This window comes from Solea senegalensis, linkage group LG18 (genome assembly GCF_019176455.1).
Source record: "Solea senegalensis isolate Sse05_10M linkage group LG18, IFAPA_SoseM_1, whole genome shotgun sequence".
Classification (NCBI taxonomy): domain Eukaryota; kingdom Metazoa; phylum Chordata; class Actinopteri; order Pleuronectiformes; family Soleidae; genus Solea; species Solea senegalensis.
In genome coordinates this window covers 8,407,153-8,430,054 of record NC_058041.1, presented here as the reverse complement: position 1 = coordinate 8,430,054, position 22,902 = coordinate 8,407,153, and the positions used below count along the sequence as shown (strand labels likewise).

Below are 22,902 nucleotides of genomic sequence, written 5' to 3'. Positions count from 1 at the left end.
GCTCTTTTTTTTTTTTCTTTCTCCCTCTTGTTTAAGTATTTCAAAAGTTTTCTTATTGATTGTGAGGAGAGAACGATGTCTGCAAAAAAAAAAAAGAGGAGAGCTGCAGTAAGCGCAAGTGCCTCAGACCCGAAAGGTCACTGTTGACAAATTAGTTTGTTGACGGGTCAGTGAGAAGGGTCGTGAGCCTGCAGGAAGAGGTCAGGGGGGTCAAGTTTGTGCAAATACAAACTGGACCTGTTGCGGCTACTGTCAGGAGCTGAGCCAGCTTCAGCTCATGACTCGGGAGAAATATTCTTCAGGGCTGTTTGTGTCATGTTTCTAAAAGTGTCGTCAAAGCAGTAATATAAAAAAGTTATAGACCTATATTTAGACTGCTTAAAGGGGATACATGCAAGTTTCTAGAAGTAGAAGTAGATAACACAGAAAGAACTGGAATTCAAACCTTGAACCTTCTTGCGGTGAGGCCCCACAGCACCACTGTACCACAGCAATAATGGCTTATCGCAGATTTTCCCTCTAACGTTGATATAAAACCTTTTGATCGTCTCCTATTAATGATCAGACAACAGCCATTTACAGGATCTCGACATTTCGACAAAGAGTAAGTCTCTAATTGTGTTATCTTGTGAGGTTCTTGCACAGTGACTACAGAGAATGCTACTTAAATCTACCCCGTGCACTGGCAGTGTGCAGTATTTTCAATCGCTCCATTACCTCCCTATTGATTGAAAGGCGGGATTTGATGTGTTAATCTGCGCTCCCTGGTGAAAGATTTCTGTCAGTAGAGACATTCATTCCACACACACGCACACACACACACACACACTAGAAAAAAGGTAATCAAGTGAGAATTTGACAAGGCTCCTCATTCACCTTGCAGTCGTCTGAAACCCTTTGATCAAGAAGTGCTTAGGTTTCACATAAATGGTTGGATACCTTTCAGAGACCACGCTAAGCTCACCGCTACTTGGGGGATTTAGGCGGCTTTAATGTCTGTTTTCAGAGCTTTCCTGGGGTATTTGAGCTAACACGTTAGCGGAGGTGTGTGGCGAGTTGCGAAACTGCCACACAAGTAGATCAGCACGGCCGATGTGCGATTGTCACGGGATAGACTCCAGGTTTTTGTTTGGACAACAACAACAAATGTTCGGTCTCCTTAAACCAGCTGTTTTAAAATGTTACGGCTCTCCAGATTATGTCACGTTGTTGAACACATTTTTTAATACCCGAGCATCATAAAAAAAGACCAAAACTCTGCTACCTACTGTAAAATATATACAGTATAATGTGAATGTAGCCAGCTTTGGTACATTTTAACCCTTAGTGCTCACGTGGCATAAATCTGGGCCACAGGCGCACTCTTGGTAAATTGTCGTGGGAATAATACAAAACTCCTTATTTGGAGTGGATTTGTGTGTTTATAGGTCACATCTTCAAAGTCAAAGTTAAAATTAATTTTATATCACATATTTAAAAAAGTATTTTTCCATATATTTTCCTAATTATTTTATTTTTGTAAATAAAAATGAGCCAAGCGAACTTCAAACTGAGTACTTTTTGCTCAGGTGTATATATAAAAAAATATATATTTTCATCAGATTGCCTATAGGTTGTGCTGAGAAAAGGATAAAAGACACTCTATACAGTATATTCTTATAGCCTCTGTACAGTGTGTACGTTTTAAGGGAAAAAAGCAGCCTTAATGCTGTGTTGCTGCGATCACTTGTAACACAGACACGTGTTGTTTCGAATCCCATTTATGTGACATTTTCACTCCTATCAAATAAACACGTTTGTGAGTTGCTCTGCGTCTGTTCCATTGTGTCTCTTAACGCTCCGGAATCCAGAACGAGACATTCCGGAATCACAGTTTGACGTCTTCAAACTGAGATGTCTCTGTCAGACTTCCTGCTGATCATTGGCTTGAAGGGCTCTATAATTTCTCCACACTCCCATTGATAAACATGTTTTACAGGTGCACTATAGCCTTACTTTAATTATGACAAAAACATGTTTTGGTTTACACTTGGTTGAGGAAAACTGCTTGTAGCATTGAGCGTCATTGCACACTTCTGTTGTGGGTTATGAGTGTAACGCTCCGCTCACTCTTCTGTTTTCTTGTTTTAAAAGGAACCCCCTCATTGATTTTCTCTGTACAAAGGGAATTTCCTGCACTTACAGAAAGACAGTCGGACTTACCTCCTGGTTAAAAAGCACATGCCTCCTTCATTTTCCGGTGAGCAGTGCATTATTGACAAAAAAAGCAACATTAACACTAGAGCGCCACAAACCCCCATGAATCCAAGCGCAGAGCAGCGAAAGGTTAAAAGCTCCTGGGCCCCGCAGACACATTTTTCAGAGGGGGGACGGGTAATAGGATCAGCGCGTCCATAACTCCCCAGAACAGCCAATCCTCCCTCGTTTCTGCCCATTTAGCCTTCAAAGGGAAAGTTTGTGTATCTGTGACGGCTGGTCAGGGGGGGTTAAGAGGAAAGTGCATTTTTTCGGTCACAAACTCAATTTCCTTGGTGAGCTGAAGAGCCCATGCTTTAAGATCCAGCGCATAAAGCCTGTTTAATTTGTCCCACATAGTATCTCCCTGAACCTCTCACTCTGTGATGGACCAAATCCTGACTGCATGAGTCGAGAAAGCACCAGTAAAAGAATGCCTCACCACCCGCTTTTTCTTTCGCCCTCCAAGTCATAACCCCTGGGTGTAATAACACACTGAATTCCTTCATGAGTCTTTGTTGTTATCTGGAAAGAAGAAACAAGGCCAAACAAATGAACCCTGTCTCACATTAAGAGTACAGTATGTCTCTGAGCGGGACTTTGTATGCAGTGTTTTATATCGTACATGCCCTAAATGAGTTGAAGGTCAAAGTAGTCAGACACTGAACCAAAAAGAGAAAGAGAGAGCGGGAAAGAGTGTCTATGAAGCATGGTTTCAGGTCGCGCCCTCAACCCTCCTGTGCACCTGTTCTATCAATCAAGCCCTCACCTGTTGGCAGTATTTAAGATCAGTCTCCAAACCAATCATTCAGTCACTGTTTGCTGTAACACTACGGCCAACGCACCTCTGCTGGAGATCTACCTGGTCAGTCATTATGCTAATACCTTCGTACCTGTCCTGCAGCATCACATCCTCTGTATCCTCTGTATGACACTGAACCCGCTCGACCTGCTCTCCAAGAAAATCACAACCACAACCCTAGAAACTCTCTCTATACCAACCAGCATGCATAATAATCGGTACTCCTCCTTATTTGGGGGGAATTTATGCAGTTTTTTCAATTTATATCATAAACTTATCATGGAAGTGTTTACTAATATTAGGGTACATCAAGTGAGAAGAGGGATTATTTTTGAGTTTAGGAAAGTATAGGATCATTTTTAAGGAACCATGAAGACGGAATCAAAGTGCCCTGTACTGGACTTTGGTGTAAAAGCTTCTCTATATGTAACTATAGATATAGCTATATACATATGTACATACATATATGTATATATATATATATATATATATATATATATATATATATATATATATATCTAACTATTAAAAAAATATTTTGCATTTTCTGTCCAGAGCTTTTTGCAAACGTGGCGTCTGTGAGACAAGATATTGGAGATTTGAGGTGTGGTTTAGCCCAGGTATGTGTTGTAAGAGAGTGCACATGGGCAAATGTATTGTAAATATGCCAACTTGTGCGGCTTTTACACTGTGGTAATGTGAGCTAAAAGTAACACTACTCACCTACGTGGCCTTTGTGTCGCATACACTCCTCGACAACGTGATCAATTATCACCGTGCCTTTGAGGCCGCACGCCTGAATGCCTGAGCTGCTCGTCTCATGACTGGTGCAAAAGCATTTTAGCCCTCATCACTTGAGTGCGGACACCGTCCCGGATAATTAAAGGAGCCCCATTGTCGTGCTGCCGAGCCGCTGTTCCCATGCGTGCAGAGCCGGGATCGGATGACGATGACAGGGCAAGCGTGGAGCGGAGCCCGGGAGGTAGGTGACGACAGGGCAGGGTCCTCGCGGGTGACCTCGGCCAGGCCTCGCTCACCTGCTGCTGCCTGTAACGGGACACCTGAGCCCCACTGCTGCTGTCCACCTGGATCATGTACCTGACACACACACACACACACATAAACTGTGCAGCACAAAAACAGATACAGATGCAAATGCCAACGTTCTCCCTTTCACACTCAGTACAGAACAGTATCGTCACGCAAGAGCTCATAATACACGGAGGGAAGGTTCTTGCTTTCCATCTGTGCAGCTGTACCACTGTTGTGTATTTTGAAAGGACAACAACAGGGCACAACTACTAAAAGCCCGGTGCCATATATTACAGATTACCAAAGGTATATCAAATATCCCAATGTAGTCAGACTGACTCCATTTCTCTCCATTAACGTACTTTTCTCAGCCAGTGAAGAAGTGTATAACTACTGTAGCGTAAGTATGTTGTGTTTACATCTCACTCAATACCAGCATGACCTCAAAGCATGCTGAGAAAAGAGTGTCCACAGGGTTTACGACTGTTTTCCAAAGGCCGGCCGGCGATACATCACACTCAGCAAACCTTACAGCAGTCATTGTGTGGAGAAACACTTGACAGCACATGTGATCATTCAAATCAGGGCCGTACCGAGCCTTTATGGTGACCTAGGCTGAATTTGGTCGGGAATTTGATGGCCCCGACCAATACTGTCGACTTTTGTTGAACTGTAAATCTACCACACTCGTGGATTTGTAGTTTCGCTGACATAATATTACTTTTCTGTATGTTTACAGTAGGCATAAAATATATGTCTAAAAGAAAGAAAAAAGACTTCCTTTGGGACTCTTTAAGCACTGTTTGGCCTCAAGGGGCCTTGTGCGGGCGTTTATTTGCTCATGCCTGGGGAGCCGTCTCTGCTTCATACACACTTGCTGATTACCGGGCATCGCCATGAAACAAATCCATCACCCGATTGTACCCAGAATTCTCTGGCCACACATTCGTTTGGAAAGGGGTAACAAACTGCCACCGCTGTCATATTCATGAGTGCAAGGGCCACTGTTTGTAGCAGCTAGGGTTTATACATACATACATACTTCTCAAAATGACCTCCAATGGCCCCTCATTATTCAGCGCAAGACAAACCTGAAGCTAAAAGGCTAAATGAAGAAATGGGTGCCGTGACAGAATAGGGAGTGACGCTGAATAAACACACACACACACACACACAGTGTTATATGTCATAGGGTTCCCGGTAAGAACAACCTCTTTTCCAAAATAGGTTGAAAAGGGACCGACTAAATCGAAATTCATTCGGCCAAAAGGACAAATTCACCTCCTTTGCCGCGGCAGAGACCCAACAGCTCAGGTTTCCCACCGCCCGGCGTCTCTCTTTGCATCAGTCCCAAGTGTGCCACGTCCTGCTCCACCAGAACACCCAGTCCCAGATGAAATATTGAATTGGCCCGTAACACTTCGTGGTGCCGTCCTCCAGGCTATAGTTCATCATGTTTGGCTTTCTCCAGTAACACTTTGCATGCACGGCTATAGCCTCGGGTGATAAATAATTACTTGGTGGAGCCTTGACTTTTTCTTTCCGTGGTGTTTGCATGCTGTCCCTTCTCTCAGCACTGTGGCACTCTGACAGCGTCAATTATTAACAAAGCCTCCTTTTTATGTCAGCGTTTGGAATTTAGTGTTGTTTCTGCGTGACTAATACCATCCATGGGGTTTGAATACGAGCTGACAGGTGAAAACATTTGATAGTCTTTTGTTATTTGACTGAAGGGTTTTTGGCTCTGTGAATCTGAGGCAAAGGAAGCGGGTTCACGGGTTTGAAGACGTGCGTGTTTTATGTCGAGTGTAACGGGACAATGTCTGTAATGAGTGGGAGGTACCAGCAGGGGCACGTTCTCAATCATTCATAAGGCAAACAGAGATTGTGCAGTGACAAGGAACAAGCATGTAATGATTTATTTAGACCATTTTGTTTCAGGCCACGTTGGCTAATTCCCCGCTTCTTTATCAGACACCTTCTCTCTGCCACTTTCAGTCTCTTACTCCACTCCCCAACATCACTTGACAGAGTCTCACGCGGCAGCCATTTCACAACATGTGTGAGAAATAAGGAAAAAAAAACAAAAAACAATAAATACTATATGTTATTCTTGTCGTGAAAATCACAACCTCCCACAGACCGCAGAAAAATAAATAAATACAAGAACAGAACAGACGTTTTGGCAAATGTGACGTTACATTGCTTGTTTTCCCCCACGAAACCTCAAATTGCAGTTCAAATGACAATTTGTGGTTTCAGGGAGACTTATGAGCTGTGACTATTTCTTGACAAGTAGCAGATAATCCACAATTAAATTAACAAGCTTTTGGTCAGTGTATTCTTGAAGGCTGTTTCCGTCCTGCATGCAGTCTTAATGCAAAGCTAAGCCACTTGCCTTCGGGCCTTCGCTTTATATTTAGCATGCGAGCAATTCCCCTTGACGTGTTGGTATTCCAGCAAATGAGACCATTTCCTAAAATGGCCAACTATGCTAAAGATGTTTAAGCTTTATACGTGTTAATATAAGTGCGATGAGTGGGTTTGAATCTCTCAAGAAAGCAAATAAGTGCCATTCAAAACTCTAGTTTTACATAAAAAAACAGTGGGAGTGATCTTTACGTCACTATACTATAGTATCTCAATGCATTAAACCTGTCTACTATGTCTTTGTTTCACCAAAAAAGCGACTATTTTGCCTCACACATTCGCTTGGTGTTCCTTAACCTCAGAAAACCTGATATTCATTGTCCGCGCCGATGAACTCTATGATCGTGTGACTAAGAAGTTCCAGCGCTGAGTGGCAGAGCTTCCAAAAAACTTCCACTAACAGGGCAAACTTCTCCCCAGGGGACATATTTGGACTCGACCCCTCAGACAATCTGGCCTTCTTGTTTAGAGTCCTGTCACCCTGCTTTTCATCCAGAGGAAGGAAAATTTGAGCTTAACATGAACACATCCTTAATCATGTGTCAGGATCAATTAGCGGCCCTTTGAAAAGCAGCAGCTCTTTTAAAAAGAAGGTTTTCCGAAGGAGAGATGCGTGAAAACTCCGAAGTCAAAACACACATGTCTGGAAAGAGTCCTGCTCCCAGACTTGATCTTAATTGCTAATTTTGTGTGTTGTCTGCTGTACTCCAGGCCCAGAAGTGACATTTCAAAGAGCAGTGCCTGGTTTTATTACTGGCATGCGAGGCATTAGTGACATGGCTTTTCATCGCCGAGGAACAATTGGTCATTTTCATGAGAAGGTCTTTTATTTTAAAACCGACAATGGCTGCAGAAATGTTCGACATTTTTTTCCCGGTATGCATTCAGCAGGCCACAATCTCTCTGTTCTGTCACAATGAGGAAAACCTGACGTGTGGCTCCAAATAAACTACAGAAGAAAAATACTTTTCTGAGAAAAACGTGGCTTCCTCTCTCCATATGAATCCGTATATTGAATGGTTGCGTGCTATGCTTTATTCAAACCCTAACCTTTAACATAAATGCATATGTTGCAGCATAAAACACAGGTATTTGACCACAGAGCACCTGATAAGATTTGAAATGCTGTTTTTTTTTTAAAGTTTGAAGATCTCTCAATGAAGAAGACTTGAAAATGAAAGTGCAACCCAGTCACCCACTTGGCTGTTTTGATTAAGGCTGTGCGTGGAGCGTGCCTGCCGGAGGTATTTGCCCGTACTAGGCCGGGGATTAAGGGCTTCTCTTCTGAGATCTAGGGAAAACAGAGGTCTGATCTCCTTCATGTCCCTCCGCAGGGTAGAAGTGGGTGGTGACTGTGTTCGTGTGTAGAAACCGGTGGGTCAGTGTGTGCGTGAGGAGCGAAGCCACATACTGGATCTATGTATGTAAATGGGTGCACTCGGGGAACGATGCACCAACGATTCTGTTCTCAATGCTGCTGCCTTCTTCTTCAAAGCAATCTCTTAGATCCCTTTACATCATCTCACATAACACACACACACGCGCTGGTTTTGCATTCTTTGTGTGGACACTCATAGGCATAATTCTAGGTCCTTACTCTAACCTTAACCATTAAAACTAATTGCCTAAACCTAACCCTTACTCTAACCCCAACTCCTAAAACCAGGTCATAATCCTCAAAAAGCCTGTTAAAGTTGTATGAACCAGCCAAAATGAATGTCCTCACAAGGTCAACATTTTCTCATAAAGATAGGTTTGCTTGACAATTGGTCAAGCAAAACCTTTTTGAATGAAGTGGTCCACAAGGCCTTGATATGTATTTTATGGCAGTTTTTGGGAAGGTGACATTTACTGCCACTAGGAACAAATTAGTCATTATTTTTATTTATTTCTTTTTCCATAAAAAACAGTGGAGTTGTGCAAACATACTGGCCTGTAAAGGGTTAAAATCTCAAAATTGTATTAATATTTGATAAGTATATTTTCAGGCTGAAGTAGTTTGACTCATTAAAAGTAGAAAAACATATTAATGTTTTTTTACAGCAGTTTTTGGGAGGGTGAGCTTTTCTGCTGCAAGGAACAAATTAGTCAGGAAATTAAAGGAACTTTTAAGGGTTAAATTTGTATGAATCAGCCAAACTGTCCTCACAAGGTCAGAACGTCCTCACAAAGATAGGTTTGCTTGACAGTTGGTCCACACAGCCTACGAAAGACAAGCCGGTGTTGCATTCTTTGTGTGGACACTCATGGACTAACCTTAACCAACAAAACTACTTACCAAACCCTTACCTGATCCCAACACTACCCCTGAAACCAGGCCGTAATCCTGCGAGCTCACTGTGTACATGCAGCCTATACTGTATGTGAGTGTGTGTCTGTGATGCCATATCAATGAAATCAGCAAGAAAACGAAAAAAGGGGAATTCAAGAAGAATGAAAAGGCCGATCAAAGACTCTTCCAAGGCTGCCAGAAATGCCTGTCTTTCTGCAGCAGCTTGCCCCGCCCTCAAACAAACCTACCACATGCTACAAGCTGTTTTTCACTCAATAGACTCGAAGTTCTCCCCACGTCCATGCCAGCGAAAGTGAGCTGGATGCTCTCTGACAGTGGTGGTCTGTGTGCCGTCCCGCAGCAGATGCATTTTCTCTCTCATAGTTAGCCGCCCTTCGGAGATTTGAGCGGGAGGATGAAAACTGTCTCTGTTCATTACTGTGAGTAACCGCTGACGAAGAGGCTCCCCACGCCCCCCCCCCCTTAAGGAAGGAATAACAAGCAAATTGAACAAGTCAACAAATGGCTATCAGCCTCCGCTTCCCCGTCTGCTCCCAAGGCCCTGCGCAGGTTGTTGAAGTCACATTATTTTAGCACGAGGAGGGCTAGCGTAAATACACTTAAAACATCTGTGGACAGGGTTTTCTCGGGAGGAAAAGGCCAACGGGATTCCTTAAGCAAAAGAAAAACAAACAGGTACAGCAGAGTGTGGAGGGGAAAAAGGTGAAGACGGGACGGAGAGGGCAGTCACTCTTGCAAAACACAAGCATGTCCTCTTGCTTTCGGGGCATTCAGAGAGGGTCTGAGGCTTGAATGGGTTTTTAAGGTTCGACGTTTTTCATCATCATGAGGGGAAGTTAGGAGTGCTCGGAAAGTAGAGAAGCATGTACATGCATAATGTATATCAGAAAACTTCCCAGGAGCGTTGAATATGAGCCAATCATTTACCATGCTTAAAAGCTTGTGAAATTAAACATACACTATGTGAAAGCACTTAGCATTCAATTATTACACCGGCTCCATTTCTTTAGAAGTTTTCAAGAGTTTTAAAAGGGATTTAGTTCTCAATGTATTTATGGGCAAATTGCTTCCCTAAAGCAAGCCGACCACTGAACATATTAATCTAGACTTTAAAGCCGGCTAAATTCAGAGTAAAACTACCTGATCATTCAGTTAGAAGGGATTACATTGCCTGGTTAACAGCCTGGATGATCAGATTGAGGGATTAGATTATTAGAGCATCTGAAAACTAAGGTCGGCCGCAATGTTTTCTGTTTTTGTGGATTTCTGTGCTGTATAAATAAAGCTGGATTGGATCGGACTTCCTTTCAGAAATGTTGGCGCAGCGTTCACAATCCTGGCACATTTTCTTTTTGTTATTGTTTTCTGAACAATGAAGAATGTATGCATTGCATTTCTCTTGCTTTGGTCAGTGTGTGTTGGGGATGACTTCATGCCTGAACAAAAACTTACCAGACATTTTGTTTTTGAGGCTCAGCATGATAAACAGACTCGTGTTTCAGCCACTGCAATAACACTGTGTGTGTCTAACTAATGCAGCAGATCTGAATGTTTATTTTATTTCTTTATTCTGGTGTCTTATGTATATAGGACCACCATTTTGTTGTTCATGTTTGCACATTTTCTCTTTTTCAGTCTTATTCTTATTAACCACTTTGTGAATCCTAGAACAGCTGTTATTAAATAAATTCACTTATTACTTTCATGTAACATTTTGGCTGAAACTGCATTTTGTCAACTCAAATCAGGCTTTCAAGCTCCCGAGATCTAAAGAGAATTGCTCTTATGACAGAAACAATAAGAGTGCAACAGTGGGGGCAATAAGGACAGAGTACAGTACGTGTGGTTGCAATACAGCAGGAAGCTGAGCTTGTTAGATGTGTGAGCAGGACTGTAACGAACTGTAATGTTCTCTCATTAGTGTTGTGGATTTGGCATCCACTCACACTCGTGCGTACTCTCATGCATTCATTTCTGAGGTTGAGTCACTGTAATGAGAAACACAACAGACAAAAAATAGGCCAGCACAAAATAAATCAATAGCATATAATTTATTTTATTCAATGTGTGCTGTAAAAAACCCTAAAACGTGGAAGTCAACGACAGTCAGAACAGCACAGATATATTGGTAACAAAATGCCACTTTCCAAAAGCATATGTGTGTATATATATATATATATATATATATATATATATATATATATATATATATATATATATATATATATATATATATATATATAACATCTGCTTTAGGACAGTGGCTCACAATACAAGTAGACAGCAATTAGGAACAATTACTCAGCCGTTGTTCTCAAACTCTCCAGGTTCAAACACATACACACACAGGTTTGTGCAGCACTTCTTCTTCATAGGACGCTGCATTGACATCCATTCATTTGGACAGCCTAAATAAAACCTTACCCCTAACCTTAACCATAACCACTTAACCCTTGAGCTTGAATTGCATTTAGTCAGACAGGTAAAGTAAGGTTTTTTACCTTGATATGCTTTGGCTATCATCAGAAGTGTCACGTAATGTTACCATGACATGTCTTGCTCAGCTGTTCCTTATACAGGTTTGTCAGACAGCAGGAGACGTGATTGTCCTTGGGGCCCATTTTTCCCGGATCTCGATGGCCTCCCTGATCCAGAGGTGGTGTTTGTTGCTTTCAGAGCGGATGACTTTGGCCTCTTCCCAGTCCATCATTGTTGTGTTGATGTTTCTTTTTCACACTCCTACAACAACAACGACAAGGCGTCAGACAGAGGGGCGGTGCATAGTCGCCAGGAACAGCTGAGCAAGACACGCCTGACGAAGACTACAGTTGATAGCTGAAATATGTCAAGGTAAACAACCTTACTTTACTTACTTACTGACTAAATGAAATTTAAGCTCAAGTATATCAGGAAAAAGAGAGTATGAACCTTTTTGGACTATAACCGGGTAATGATCAGCCCTAACGCTAATTCAGATCTCAGCCATAAACTTATCCAGTTTCTCAGAAATCAGGTTCTGCCTCATTAGGATTAGGTTTTGGTCACCATGAGGACTACTGGTCCTGACAAACTCAGTGTTTATGCCATAAAGGTCCCAAAGAGGTAACACATTCAAGTACACACACACACAGCGTCAAGGCAAAGGAGACCAGTGACATGAAGTGCATTCAATTCACAAGGCATGTTGTGGAAATTTGAGTCACACTTTTTGCTCCTGAGGTCTCTTCCCTCCCTCCACTCAAGTCGCTGTTGCTTGAATAACAGTCAGTGCTGTCTTTGCCTTGTAACTTCATTAACTGATATAATAATAATAATGATAATGATACAATCTCAGCTCTGCGACTAAAACCGGAAAACCTGAAATTAAAACGACGATAGCATGTTTTTAGTATTCAGTATAAAACAAACTCCAAAAGGCATGGGGAGAAAATAAACACCATGGAATTATTCAAAAATACAAACATAGCATTTGTGTGAATAAATACATTTCAAAAATACATTAAGGTTTTTTTTTGTTTTTTTCATACACTATTTCGCTAGAAAACTTGAAAGCAGCTACGTAGGTTTAAAGTATGGCATCAAATTCCTCAGTGAGAGCTTTTATCCAAAGCCCCAGTGTGATTTCAACCATCTTCTTCAAGAAGCACTGGCTTCCATACTTCTCTCTCTCTCTCTCTCTCTCTCAAAGACTAATATAAGGAAAAGTTTCCTCAGATGCAGCGAGAGATGACGAAAAATCCTTCAACGACTCAATCATCCTTTGAAAATGTCCCCGTGATTGTGGATTAGAGGCAGCTTTGATGATGAAAAATGTAACTGTGAGACATTGCATATATCCTGGGTGCTGCTGAGGAGAGACGGAACACATCCCTCTCTCCTGTAACAGTCACATATTGCTTCGGGTTTAGTGCAGCGGCCATTATTTCTGTGCCACAGTAACAAGGACACTGTTTGTGGAGGAAAAAGTCTACCACTTTGACTACAAAGTCAAAATATATCTGTCGGCAGTAACATTATGAAAGTCAAAAAAAATTACAATATCACAAGGATAAAGTCATAGTAAAACAATTCATATTAATAAACCCATAAATCTGCATTGTAATCTGTTGCCTGTTACATTTCTTGATATTAACATAATCTGAATATACTGTACACTGTATTTTTTTGAAGAGAGCTACAGTGCAATGTTAAAACACACAAATTAAATTAAATTAAAAGGAATTATTTCACCAAAATAGAGCATCAACTTTAGAAAAATATAAGAATCATAAATCTATGAGACAACATAATAAAACAGAAACATTTCTTTGTGCAAAACAAAGACTTATAACCAATAGATTACCAGATATTGATGGGATGAGTATAAGAATATTTACATGAATCTTGTTTTTTTGGTGACATGATGACTTATTTCATGAAATATGACTATTTTGTCAAAACCTTTGTATATCCAACAGTCCTCAGTGTCTTTGTGGAACACATTCAGTCGTCCCAGCCAAAAAAACGCCCCGTCATCTGGTAGAACTTCATGTTAAATGGCCTGTAGAAGTCCCGCAGCCTCTGCACCACCTCTGGGTCAATGTTGGGATGGGTCCTCCCTTTGGTTTTTCCTAGGCAGTGAGGCTTGCTGCTGCCCTCAGCCTTCTTGAGGCACGGGAAACCCTTGGTCTGGTTAAAATAAAAGTGTTTGTCAGTGATGATCCTCTTGAGGCCCAGGAAGTCCTGCACGCGGCCCAGCTCCCCCGCTGGGTCGCTGATGAGACGCTCGCCGCTCACAAACAGGATCTGCTCCAGATGTCCAGCCCTGGGCTGAAATTGGTTTTAGGTGTTGTTGGAGTGGTTGGTGTAGTTGAGGGACAGGCTGAGCTTTTCCTGTCCAGCAGATCCAGATAACCAGAGTCCCCCGTCGGGTCAAAGGACGTTGAGAATCCCTCCTCGTCAACTTCTGAGCCACTTAGGATGGAACTCCCTCCTTCTTCCTCAGTCTCTCCTCCTGTCTCCCCTTCTGTGTCCCCTCCTGTGTCTCCCTCAGCTTTACCAAAGCAGGTCAGTGTGTACCTCTTGGCCCTCTGCCGGCGTTTCTTGAACATAAGCACCCCTTTTGAGTTGGGGTTGGGAGCGTCAGTCAGCAGGGACGCAATAGAGCGGCATTTAGTACGAGCTTCTTTCACCTGTTTCTCCACAAAACTCTCCCCACGCTGCAACTCTGCAAAGACAAGAAGAGGAAAGACAGAGAGACCAAAGTTAATGTGTGGAGAGAGACAGAAAACAAATATACAGTAATGGGTTTTTTGATCAATACATAAAAAGGCACAGGCGGCAAACAATGGCAACAAAACTGTGAGCAGGTGTTGATTTATACAGTGTTATCACAGTGAGGAGATGCAGTGAGGATTAGCAGTGACAGACGGGAGTGTGTGTTGTGGATTTAGAACAAAGAATTCCTGCTGTCACAGTCACTGCGCGTGTGTATGTGTGTGTGCATTTCCGCTTAGTCCGATGCTATTTGCGTCTCTGTAGTATCTTGGCTCACCTCACACGAACATAGCTGTAGTCTGATGCTGTCAAATTTACCAAGACGTAACAAAATAATAATCCCACTTACAATGTTGACTTGATATAATTATAATTCATGGTGAGGGGGACGTGAACATACAGTATGTGGCAAACGTCATGGCGCTCCATCAAAAAGCTGCCGTGTCACTGTCATGTTCACGATCACTACAAAACAAAGTGGAGGAAAAGTTCACGGATCATCACAGTCATCATTTATCCTCTGGGGCCTGACAAAAAAAATGCACCCTAATCCATCTCTTAGCCGGTGAAATATTTCAGTCTTGACTAAAGCGATGCACCAACAGACCAACATTAGCATCCTGAAAGCCATGGTTAAAAATCATACATCATAATACAAACATCATATACAGATATATACTGTATATATATATCTGTATATGTACATAAAATAAATATATATTAATAAATATATTACTGTTTTATACACGTATTTAAAGCAAATTAGGACGGGGACACATCAACGTATGCAATTTCTATTCCAATTTTGAAACGACAAAATGAGATACACAATCACAGAAAGTCAGTTAAGTGCAGTTAGGAGTACAAAAGTGACAGGTGATGATGTTCAACATTATATGATGCTGACACAGCATAGAAATAAGGTCATTTGTCAAAAAAATAATCACCTTTAATGTGAGTGAATCTGTGTGATATCTTACCTGCGTACACAGTGTGTGGTACTGTGTGTCCATCTACATCTGCACCTGAAAGCGATGTGAGGTCCCTCATTTCACAAGTGTGTGTGTGTGTGCGCGCTTGTGTGTGTGTGTGTGTGTTGCCTTTACCTCCCTCAGACCCTCCCACACACACCCTCGCAGCGTTCAGCTCTGCGATCTGTGTCTTCCAGCTCCCCTCTGGAGTCAGAGTCCATGTAAAGACCTTTGTCTCTGTCCAGCAGCTTAAATCAACACATGATGTCAACCCACTATTCCTGTCTGTCTGACAGGCATCAAACACCTGTCCAATCTCCGAACACACACACAAGGACAGGAAGACCCCTCATCACCAAGGTATTTGAACAGCAGTGCCACTCAGTGTGTGTGTGTGTGTGTGTGTGTGTGTTTGCTTGTGTATGAGTTCATAAAGCCAACAATAGTTTGCAGACGTAGCGCGGTCGTAACTCTTAGTTGATGCTGCTGACACGTCTTACCTAACGACCGCTTGTGCACACGGACTCACAGCACAACAGCAACAGTGTTTAAAATCAAATATCCCAAGCCCTGGCAGCCAATGTGTGTTTGTAACACGAGAAAGGGCAGTTCCCTGGAAACATCTGTCATCGTTCATCCTATAGTAAAGCCTGTGCAAAAGTCTTTTAGGCCTCCAGCTTCTTATTTATCACCACTACTGCTGCAGTCACTCATATGAAGTCATGGCTCAGTCAGTCATACTTGTTTCGTTGGATCAGCTGTGATCATCGCTACCTTACAGCTTAACATTTCTTTCTTTGGTAAGAGCTTAATAAAAACATTGATTTTTTTTTTATATTTTTTAATTTTGTGTGGGACATATCCTCTAATCAAAGAGTATAAACTGTACGGATTTGTTTAGTTTTAGGCTTCACATTTATTACTGTAGTTGTTGTGGTTGTCATAACAGTGTCTTCATCAAACTCAAATATACAACATATGATATATTGTTATTTGTTGTTCCTGAAGTTCGAGCTGAACTGGGGAAAGAAAACGTCTGCACCTGATACCTGGAATAATTTACAGTCCGACCTTCAACTTCAGAACCCAGTAACTTTGAACATGGTCAAAGCTCTGGTGAAGATTTTGGAGTGCAGGATGTCTGAGTGCAAATGTTTTATACGAGCAAGTTTTAATTTTGTGTATCTATGAATTCAGATTTTCACTGCAACTGTGCTGCGGCGACCTCAGCCAGGTCTCCCCTGTAAAATAGATTGTTGATCTGAGTGGGACAGATTAAACCAGATTAAATAAAGGCTAAATAAATGATAAACGTTTATAAATAATAAATAATAATAATAATAGTTTGTCTCTTGTTAGTGTGGAAGGTGGAATTCATGACTCATATAGTAGAGAAGACTATGAATAAAAATTGCGTGATGTTATGTATGATTTATTGTGATTTATGGGTTTTTTGAATCACTTTTATATGATTGTATCCTTGTTTGATTTGATTGTGTGTATATGTTTTTTGTTGAAGAACATCTTAGGGTATCTATTTTCACTTACTGCGAGTGATCCACCTGAGTTACATGTTTCACCTGGTTTATTGATTGTAGAAATCAATAAAAGGGAGGGGATTGTAAGGGAAAACTCTATTACTTGGCCTTCTTTAGATTAACAACGTATACATTCCTAGATAGAAACCTAAAACCTCATTACAGACCAGCTGTAACTCACAAATTACATATTCTTACAATAAGGACTCTGTGCAACCTTGGTTCCCATAAATTCTCTCTGGTATCATTGTTGCTCCGAAATCTGCTGAGAAAAGGCTGATAACACAATGGAATGCAGTCCTCCCAAGGTTGACTCTCGGCATCAGCAGAGGAAGGCGCCGACATCTTGACCTGTAGCCTCTAAGCAAGGCAGTCGTATACATTAACTCGAGGTTTCGCTGGCAGAACGAGAGAGAACGCCTATATGTGTCAATGAAGCCTTTCAACTTAACTCATTACTTCATCATTGGTCATCTCACCTGATGATCAAAATCTCCACAACAACACATGCAAAACATTTTCCTTCCTTGTTCGGTCGGCAACTGGAAAGTATTGAAAACAGTCCATCACCATGTCTCAGATCAACAAGAGATGAGAATAATTATTCTGTCAAAAGCCTCAAAATGCATATATATTGAAATCTGTAAATCTTCACAAATCTAGCATGTTGCTTGTACTGACTTAAACTTTGAGTCAGCAAAATTTAACGATGAATACAAAACTCTCCGCAATCACATATGTCCCACAATTTACACATTGTCACGTGACACACAGGAACACACACTCTTAAATCAGAATCATGTCCAATCTGTCAATCAGAGGCACCGATGCCTACAAATACAGCCAGTGCCCAGAATAGTGACAGAGGAGATGCAGTGGGATATGTCTGGTATATCTCACTCAATCACCACCAGCCAATAAATGTAACAGGATGCTCCAGTTATAGGAAAACTTACCACTAGGGGGTGATCTAGCTACAGTTTTGAGTTTAACTGCAGGGAAAACCGTTTGAGAGATCATGTGAGTCTAGAAGAAACTGAGATGTTTGACCATATGAGATATTTGACCATATTTGTTCAGCAGATATGTTCACATTCTTCAACTTAATAGATGTTTGGGTTATTCCACTACTAAGTCAATCTGAAAATCATTCTTTATCAACCATTAAAATTTATTTTATAAGTTCCTTTTCTTGTAATATTGGTGTACTGCAGTTTAATGATGATATACTCACTGGCTTGCCGTGCTTTCTCCTTGTAGGAGGTGGAGAGTTCGTCACTGACAGGTGTCTGCTGTGGTCCTACCATGGGCACCAGTTGTTTGCTGGAGCCCAACATCATCGCCTCTTTCGCCCGTTCAGGAGACACCAGTGGCGAGCAGATGAGACCAACGCAGCCGCCCGCCTCCTGGAAGCCACTGTCAACCTCTCCCTCTGCTTCCACCAGCCCCTGGTCTGATGTGTGAGGGGTCAGAGTGTGTGGAGTGTGTGCTGGTGTGGCCCACTCTGTCTGGAGAGGCTGATAGATCAGCTCTCTGCGAGGGACACCGGGAAGAAACTGAGCATCCCACTGACCCTGCAGGGAAACACCTGGATCTGTGGCGCTCTCGTACCTTAGAGCGATGAGAGAACACGGCATAGTGAATCATTTTTATCACGTGAAAGTGCAAAAAATAGTACCCCTGAGCAAGGTACCTAACCCCCATTGATCCTGGGGTGCTGCTCAGTGGCTGCCCTTTCCCCCTAATTCTAGAAAGGTTTCTAGTAGAGGATGGGTTAAATGCAGAGAAGGAATTTCCACTGTGGGACTAATAAAGGATTAATTTAAGATTTAAGAAGTATTAAAAACAACAAAACATGTGGAGAACATAATGTACAACCATATCAAACATGTAGTGCACAGAGAAATCAATCACTTCAACATGAACAGTATGGATTTCAAAGGTTTGACAGTTGGATGTGGACAAAATACTGTAACTCGTTTCAGCTTTTAAGGGGAAAGAAAAGTATTAGGTCTTCATGTCTCACCCGCTCATCTCTGAGGTCTCCTCCTCCTCTTGGTTGTCATAGCGAGCAGGTGAGCGCGCATGAGGAGGTGTGCGGCGCGGGCGTCGGTGAGGGAGTGCCTGTGTGTCTGCGTCGCTGTCTGTTTCCCCGTAGTAGGCCTCGCTGTCTGGAGGTGAAGTTATGCCCTTTGGTATGCCAGGAGGGGAGAGCAGGGGAGGCTGGTGGGAGGCTAACGGGGCAGCAGGGGGAGACAAAACCCTCATGGGGGAGCGAGGCGATGCAGAGCGACCAGATGAGGAGTGAAATCCAGACCTGGTAACACACATACAGTTTATGTTAAACAACATAAAACTTTAAGAGAATTTGTGGGTGTCAGTGCTCTGACCTTTTAACCCTCAGGCTGAGTGTAGCACTCTGTGCATCTACGAGACTCATGGCCTGAGCATGGCTGAGCTCTGCACACATTTGGTCACCAATGGCAACCAGCTCATCGTGCTCCTTCAGTCCAGCTCTGCAGGCTTTGCTGCGTCTGCGTACCTGCAGAGAGGAAAGAGTTAAGTAACACAGAGATAAATACCAGCAAAGTAAATACACTTATTGTCTGCTATTTAGATTTTTCTCAACCTTTTGGGCCACACCATAGTGTCTTATACTCGAGTGTATGACACCATTATGGATATGACAACTTTTATAGCAGAGGACACATTAAGTACATTTTTAAGTTGAGGGAAACCACACCCACAGAGTCTTACATTTATGGAAACTAAAATTCAGATTTTTGCTACTGTAAGTACTGCACTGTGACGTTAAATATTTGACATTATGGAAAAGTCAAAGGCTATTCTTTAAACCTCTTGTGAAAGTCCCACAGGTGTAGTGTGACGTCAGCGAGGGCCTCTTTTCCCACTGAATGACCTGTAAGGCTCTGCATCTTAACAGTTTTCAGCAGCTGGCATCTAATAAATCACTGCATCAGAATAACTAATGAAGTCATGCAGCTGCTGCAGGAGGTCGCTGAGAGATGATGTCACAGGATCTTTCAGGAAGCATGTGGGTGTGTGGGGGGTTGATGGAAGGGAAGGTGAGACCCTCTAAAAGAAGACGATAAGGCCCTCCCCTCTGTCTCCTTACACTTATCGCTGCTGATGACGGTAAAAATGTTGAGTGTGTACCAGCACCTACTTAACAAACTGCAATACACTATATTGCCTTATCAGTGTCTCTCGAACCAAAACATTTCATTCCACCGACACATACAAGGACAATGTTTATGTGCCAACACACACGTACACATGGAACACAAGTGAACATCATGAAAGAGTGGTGTCGAACAGCTGCATCACCAGTCTGGCCGAGAGGTATGAATGTTATTCACCATATGTTCACCACATACCCAAAATAAAACACATTCCTAGACTGATGAAGAAAGACAGGAGCCAGTCTAATGAGAATAATGATACTCACTGAATTTAGGTTATTATATGTTAGGTTAAAAGATTTTAATGGACCGGGATGTGTGTGTGTGTGTGTGTGTGTGTGTGTGTAGCCTTTTTCCATGCTCAGCTTCCAGGTCCTTTTAAATAAGCTATTCTGATCCTCTACTTTGCACTCCATTCTAGACAAGGCTTATCTGAGGTATGCACACACACACACACACACACACAAACAACCTGTAATACACAACAACATACACTGTCAACAGAAAGCACACACTCTTATCAGGACGCATTAACAATGACCTTATCTTCTTCTAGATCCTGGATAAAGAATAAAGAAAGGTATATTTTTTTGGTCAAAGCCACTGAGCCCCCATTTTGAATCAGTGGTTATGACAGCTTATGAGTGGCCCGGCCAACGTTTAACAGTACGTGTGAGCGAGGTCACATTCCTCCTCTCCAGAATAGCTTTTCTTATTAGAGACAACATCCATGTCTGTCAACAAATATAAACACAGACATAAAAAAGATTTGGGAGAATCCAAACATGGAAATGGGCATGAAATGGGCTTTAAGTTGTCACATTTTATGTTTGGTGCACATAGGCTATGTGACGATGGGAAACCTTGTGTGTTTGTGAACACCACATCAGTGTAATACAAGTAATGTGCATTTACCTTTCTCAAAGAAACCTCCGTTTGACTGCATATTTACCATCAGAATGCATTAATGTGTAGTACACACTGAACTGTGTGGGTAAAATTGAACTGCAAATGTGGCTGCATTCAACACATGAGCGATAAGACCAGACACTGAGGGAGCAGTTGACACTTGTAGAACTAATTGTCAAATCTAATCCTTCTGCAGTCCAGTGATGCTCATTCATCTTTTTCTAAAACTAGTTAATAGTTAAGTTAGACAACTACACCTAGTATTTATCTATGTTACCTTCTACACATCTTGTACATCCGGTTACTACAAATTTAAGCTCTTGTTGCAATCAATGTAACTTTTATATTCTACTTTTATCCTGACTGAATAAATACATTTATAGCATTTCTAATAAAAAGCTGGCATTACCAACAGCAAACCACAAAACTGACCATCAAGGCCGCAGACCTCAATTAACAGGTGCAGTCTCTATGAGACCCATCTCCTCATGTTACCGCCTTGGCAGGAAGTCTCACCCGCAGCGTACTGTATGCACACTCACGCGCCTGCATGCACGCACGCACACACACACACACACACACACCAAACACAAATACTGTATAGGCTTCACTTTACCTTAGCCACCTGTAGAGGTTTTTGCTGCTCTGCTCCTCCCTGCAGCCTGAAGCCCCAGGGGGCTCCTCCTGTAAGGGAGACCACTATCTCCTCCGCTACCATCCCAGCTCACAGCCCGCTGTGTGGATGAGCGTGTGCGTATATGTTGCTCTGAGTTCGTCGAACCCAGCAAGTATCAGTGAGGCTTCTGTCTGTGGCCACAGGGAATCACTCCACCCATGAGCAAACAGGGGGTGGCTGGCTTTCATCTGGCTTTCAGCTGTGTTGGAGGGTGGGCACTCAGGAGGGTGAGAAGGGGCAAAAGTGTGTGTGTATGTGTGTGTGTATATCCTCCCTTGTATTCAACACTTGCCATGTCACTCTCATGCACGCTCTACAGGAGAGGATGCTTGCTGATATACGCTCCAGAAATAACCGCCAGCACCATTCCCTCTTTGACCCCCAGCTCAGCCGGGCTGGACAGTAGCCAGGACACACATATTTGTCTTCATCTACCCACGGCACCCCAATCTTAGATCGCTGACAGGGAGCTGTAGCCGAGATATTTTAGGAATTTCTCTTCGTTTACTGTCTATATAGTTTACCAGCTTTCAAGAGACTACTCGAGGGAGCTGTACCACAGTGGCCTTCCAAGAAACATATTTCTGAGCAATCAGCATCAGCTTTACCTCTGGTTTTCAAGAAAAAGTGACTTATCATCCCCTGATCAGAGTCATGCCACATTTGTGATGAATAGTACATTTTAATTATTTATTTATTTATTTAAGATCACTTATCACTGACAAACTCTGGCTATAATTCCCATTAACTGTAAGTCTTATGTTTTCACATTTGCACCATGAAAATATAGACAAATCTGCACACATTGGCATGAGCTGGTTTCTATGTGACGGTGCAGTTGGGCCGCTTTAAATGTCTCCCTCTTTATCATATAATTATTATTATTTGAATATATGATTGGAGGCAGCAACTAATCCTAATTGTTTCCAGTCTCTGGGAAACGTTAGAAGATGTAAGACAAATTTGTTTCAATGGAAAAGAATGAAAATGAATTAGTTAAATTGGAATTTGCATGTTCTCCTTGTGTCTGCGTGGGTTTTCTCTGGGTACTCCAGTTTCCTTCCACAGTCCAAAAACATATAGAAGTTAGTTGGTCACTCTAAATTGACTGTAGGTGTGAATGTGAGAGTGAATGGTTGTTCGGCTGTGTGTTGGCCCTGCGCTGCACAGAATATGGTTACCTTCCTATGTCTGGGATTGGGATAGTTGAGATTGGCTCCAGCTCCCCCGCAACCCTCATGCGGAGGATAAAGCGGCAGACAATGAATGAATGAATGAATGAATATTATACTGGTCTGATAACAAAAAGCAACACAAATACACTACACAAGCAACACAAATGAAATACATACATAAATAAGAGCAGGAAAAGTTTTACCTTCTTACAAACAGTACCCCATATCCAACTCAGTACTACACAAATATAAGCAATTATTTGTATTTCATATACAATCAAATACCTAAAAGTAAACAGCTATGTTTGTATACTAATTCTATATACAGACTAATAATTATTTACAATAAATAATTGTTGTTGTTAAATATTTATAATATTTA

The 22,902-nt window shown here is 42.0% G+C and overlaps 1 protein-coding gene across 1 annotated transcript; it reads right to left on the bottom strand.

The window, feature by feature from the left end:
- Positions 1-13,564: 13,564 nt before the first annotated feature.
- Positions 13,565-21,552, bottom strand: LOC122759532 (synaptopodin 2-like protein). Its single transcript, XM_044014459.1, has 5 exons — positions 21,286-21,552; positions 18,948-19,099; positions 18,584-18,874; positions 17,792-18,168; positions 13,565-13,998 (listed from the first exon to the last, which is right to left on the bottom strand). Exons 1-5 carry the CDS (start codon positions 21,385-21,387, stop codon positions 13,565-13,567), a joined length of 1,356 nt encoding a protein of 451 aa, XP_043870394.1. The 5' UTR covers positions 21,388-21,552.
- Positions 21,553-22,902: the final 1,350 nt, after the last annotated feature.

Excerpts from the sequence above, each read along its gene's own strand:
- LOC122759532 (XM_044014459.1), bottom strand. The coding sequence starts at position 21,387 with ATGGTAGCGGAGGAGATAGTGGTCTCCCTTACAGGAGGAGCCCCCTGG. Across the intron at positions 19,100-21,285 it reads AACCTCTACAGGTGGCTAAG|GTACGCAGACGCAGCAAAGC; the intron begins GTAAAGTGAAGC and ends TCCTCTCTGCAG. Across the intron at positions 18,875-18,947 it reads CTCAGCCTGAGGGTTAAAAG|GTCTGGATTTCACTCCTCAT; the intron begins GTCAGAGCACTG and ends GTGTGTTACCAG.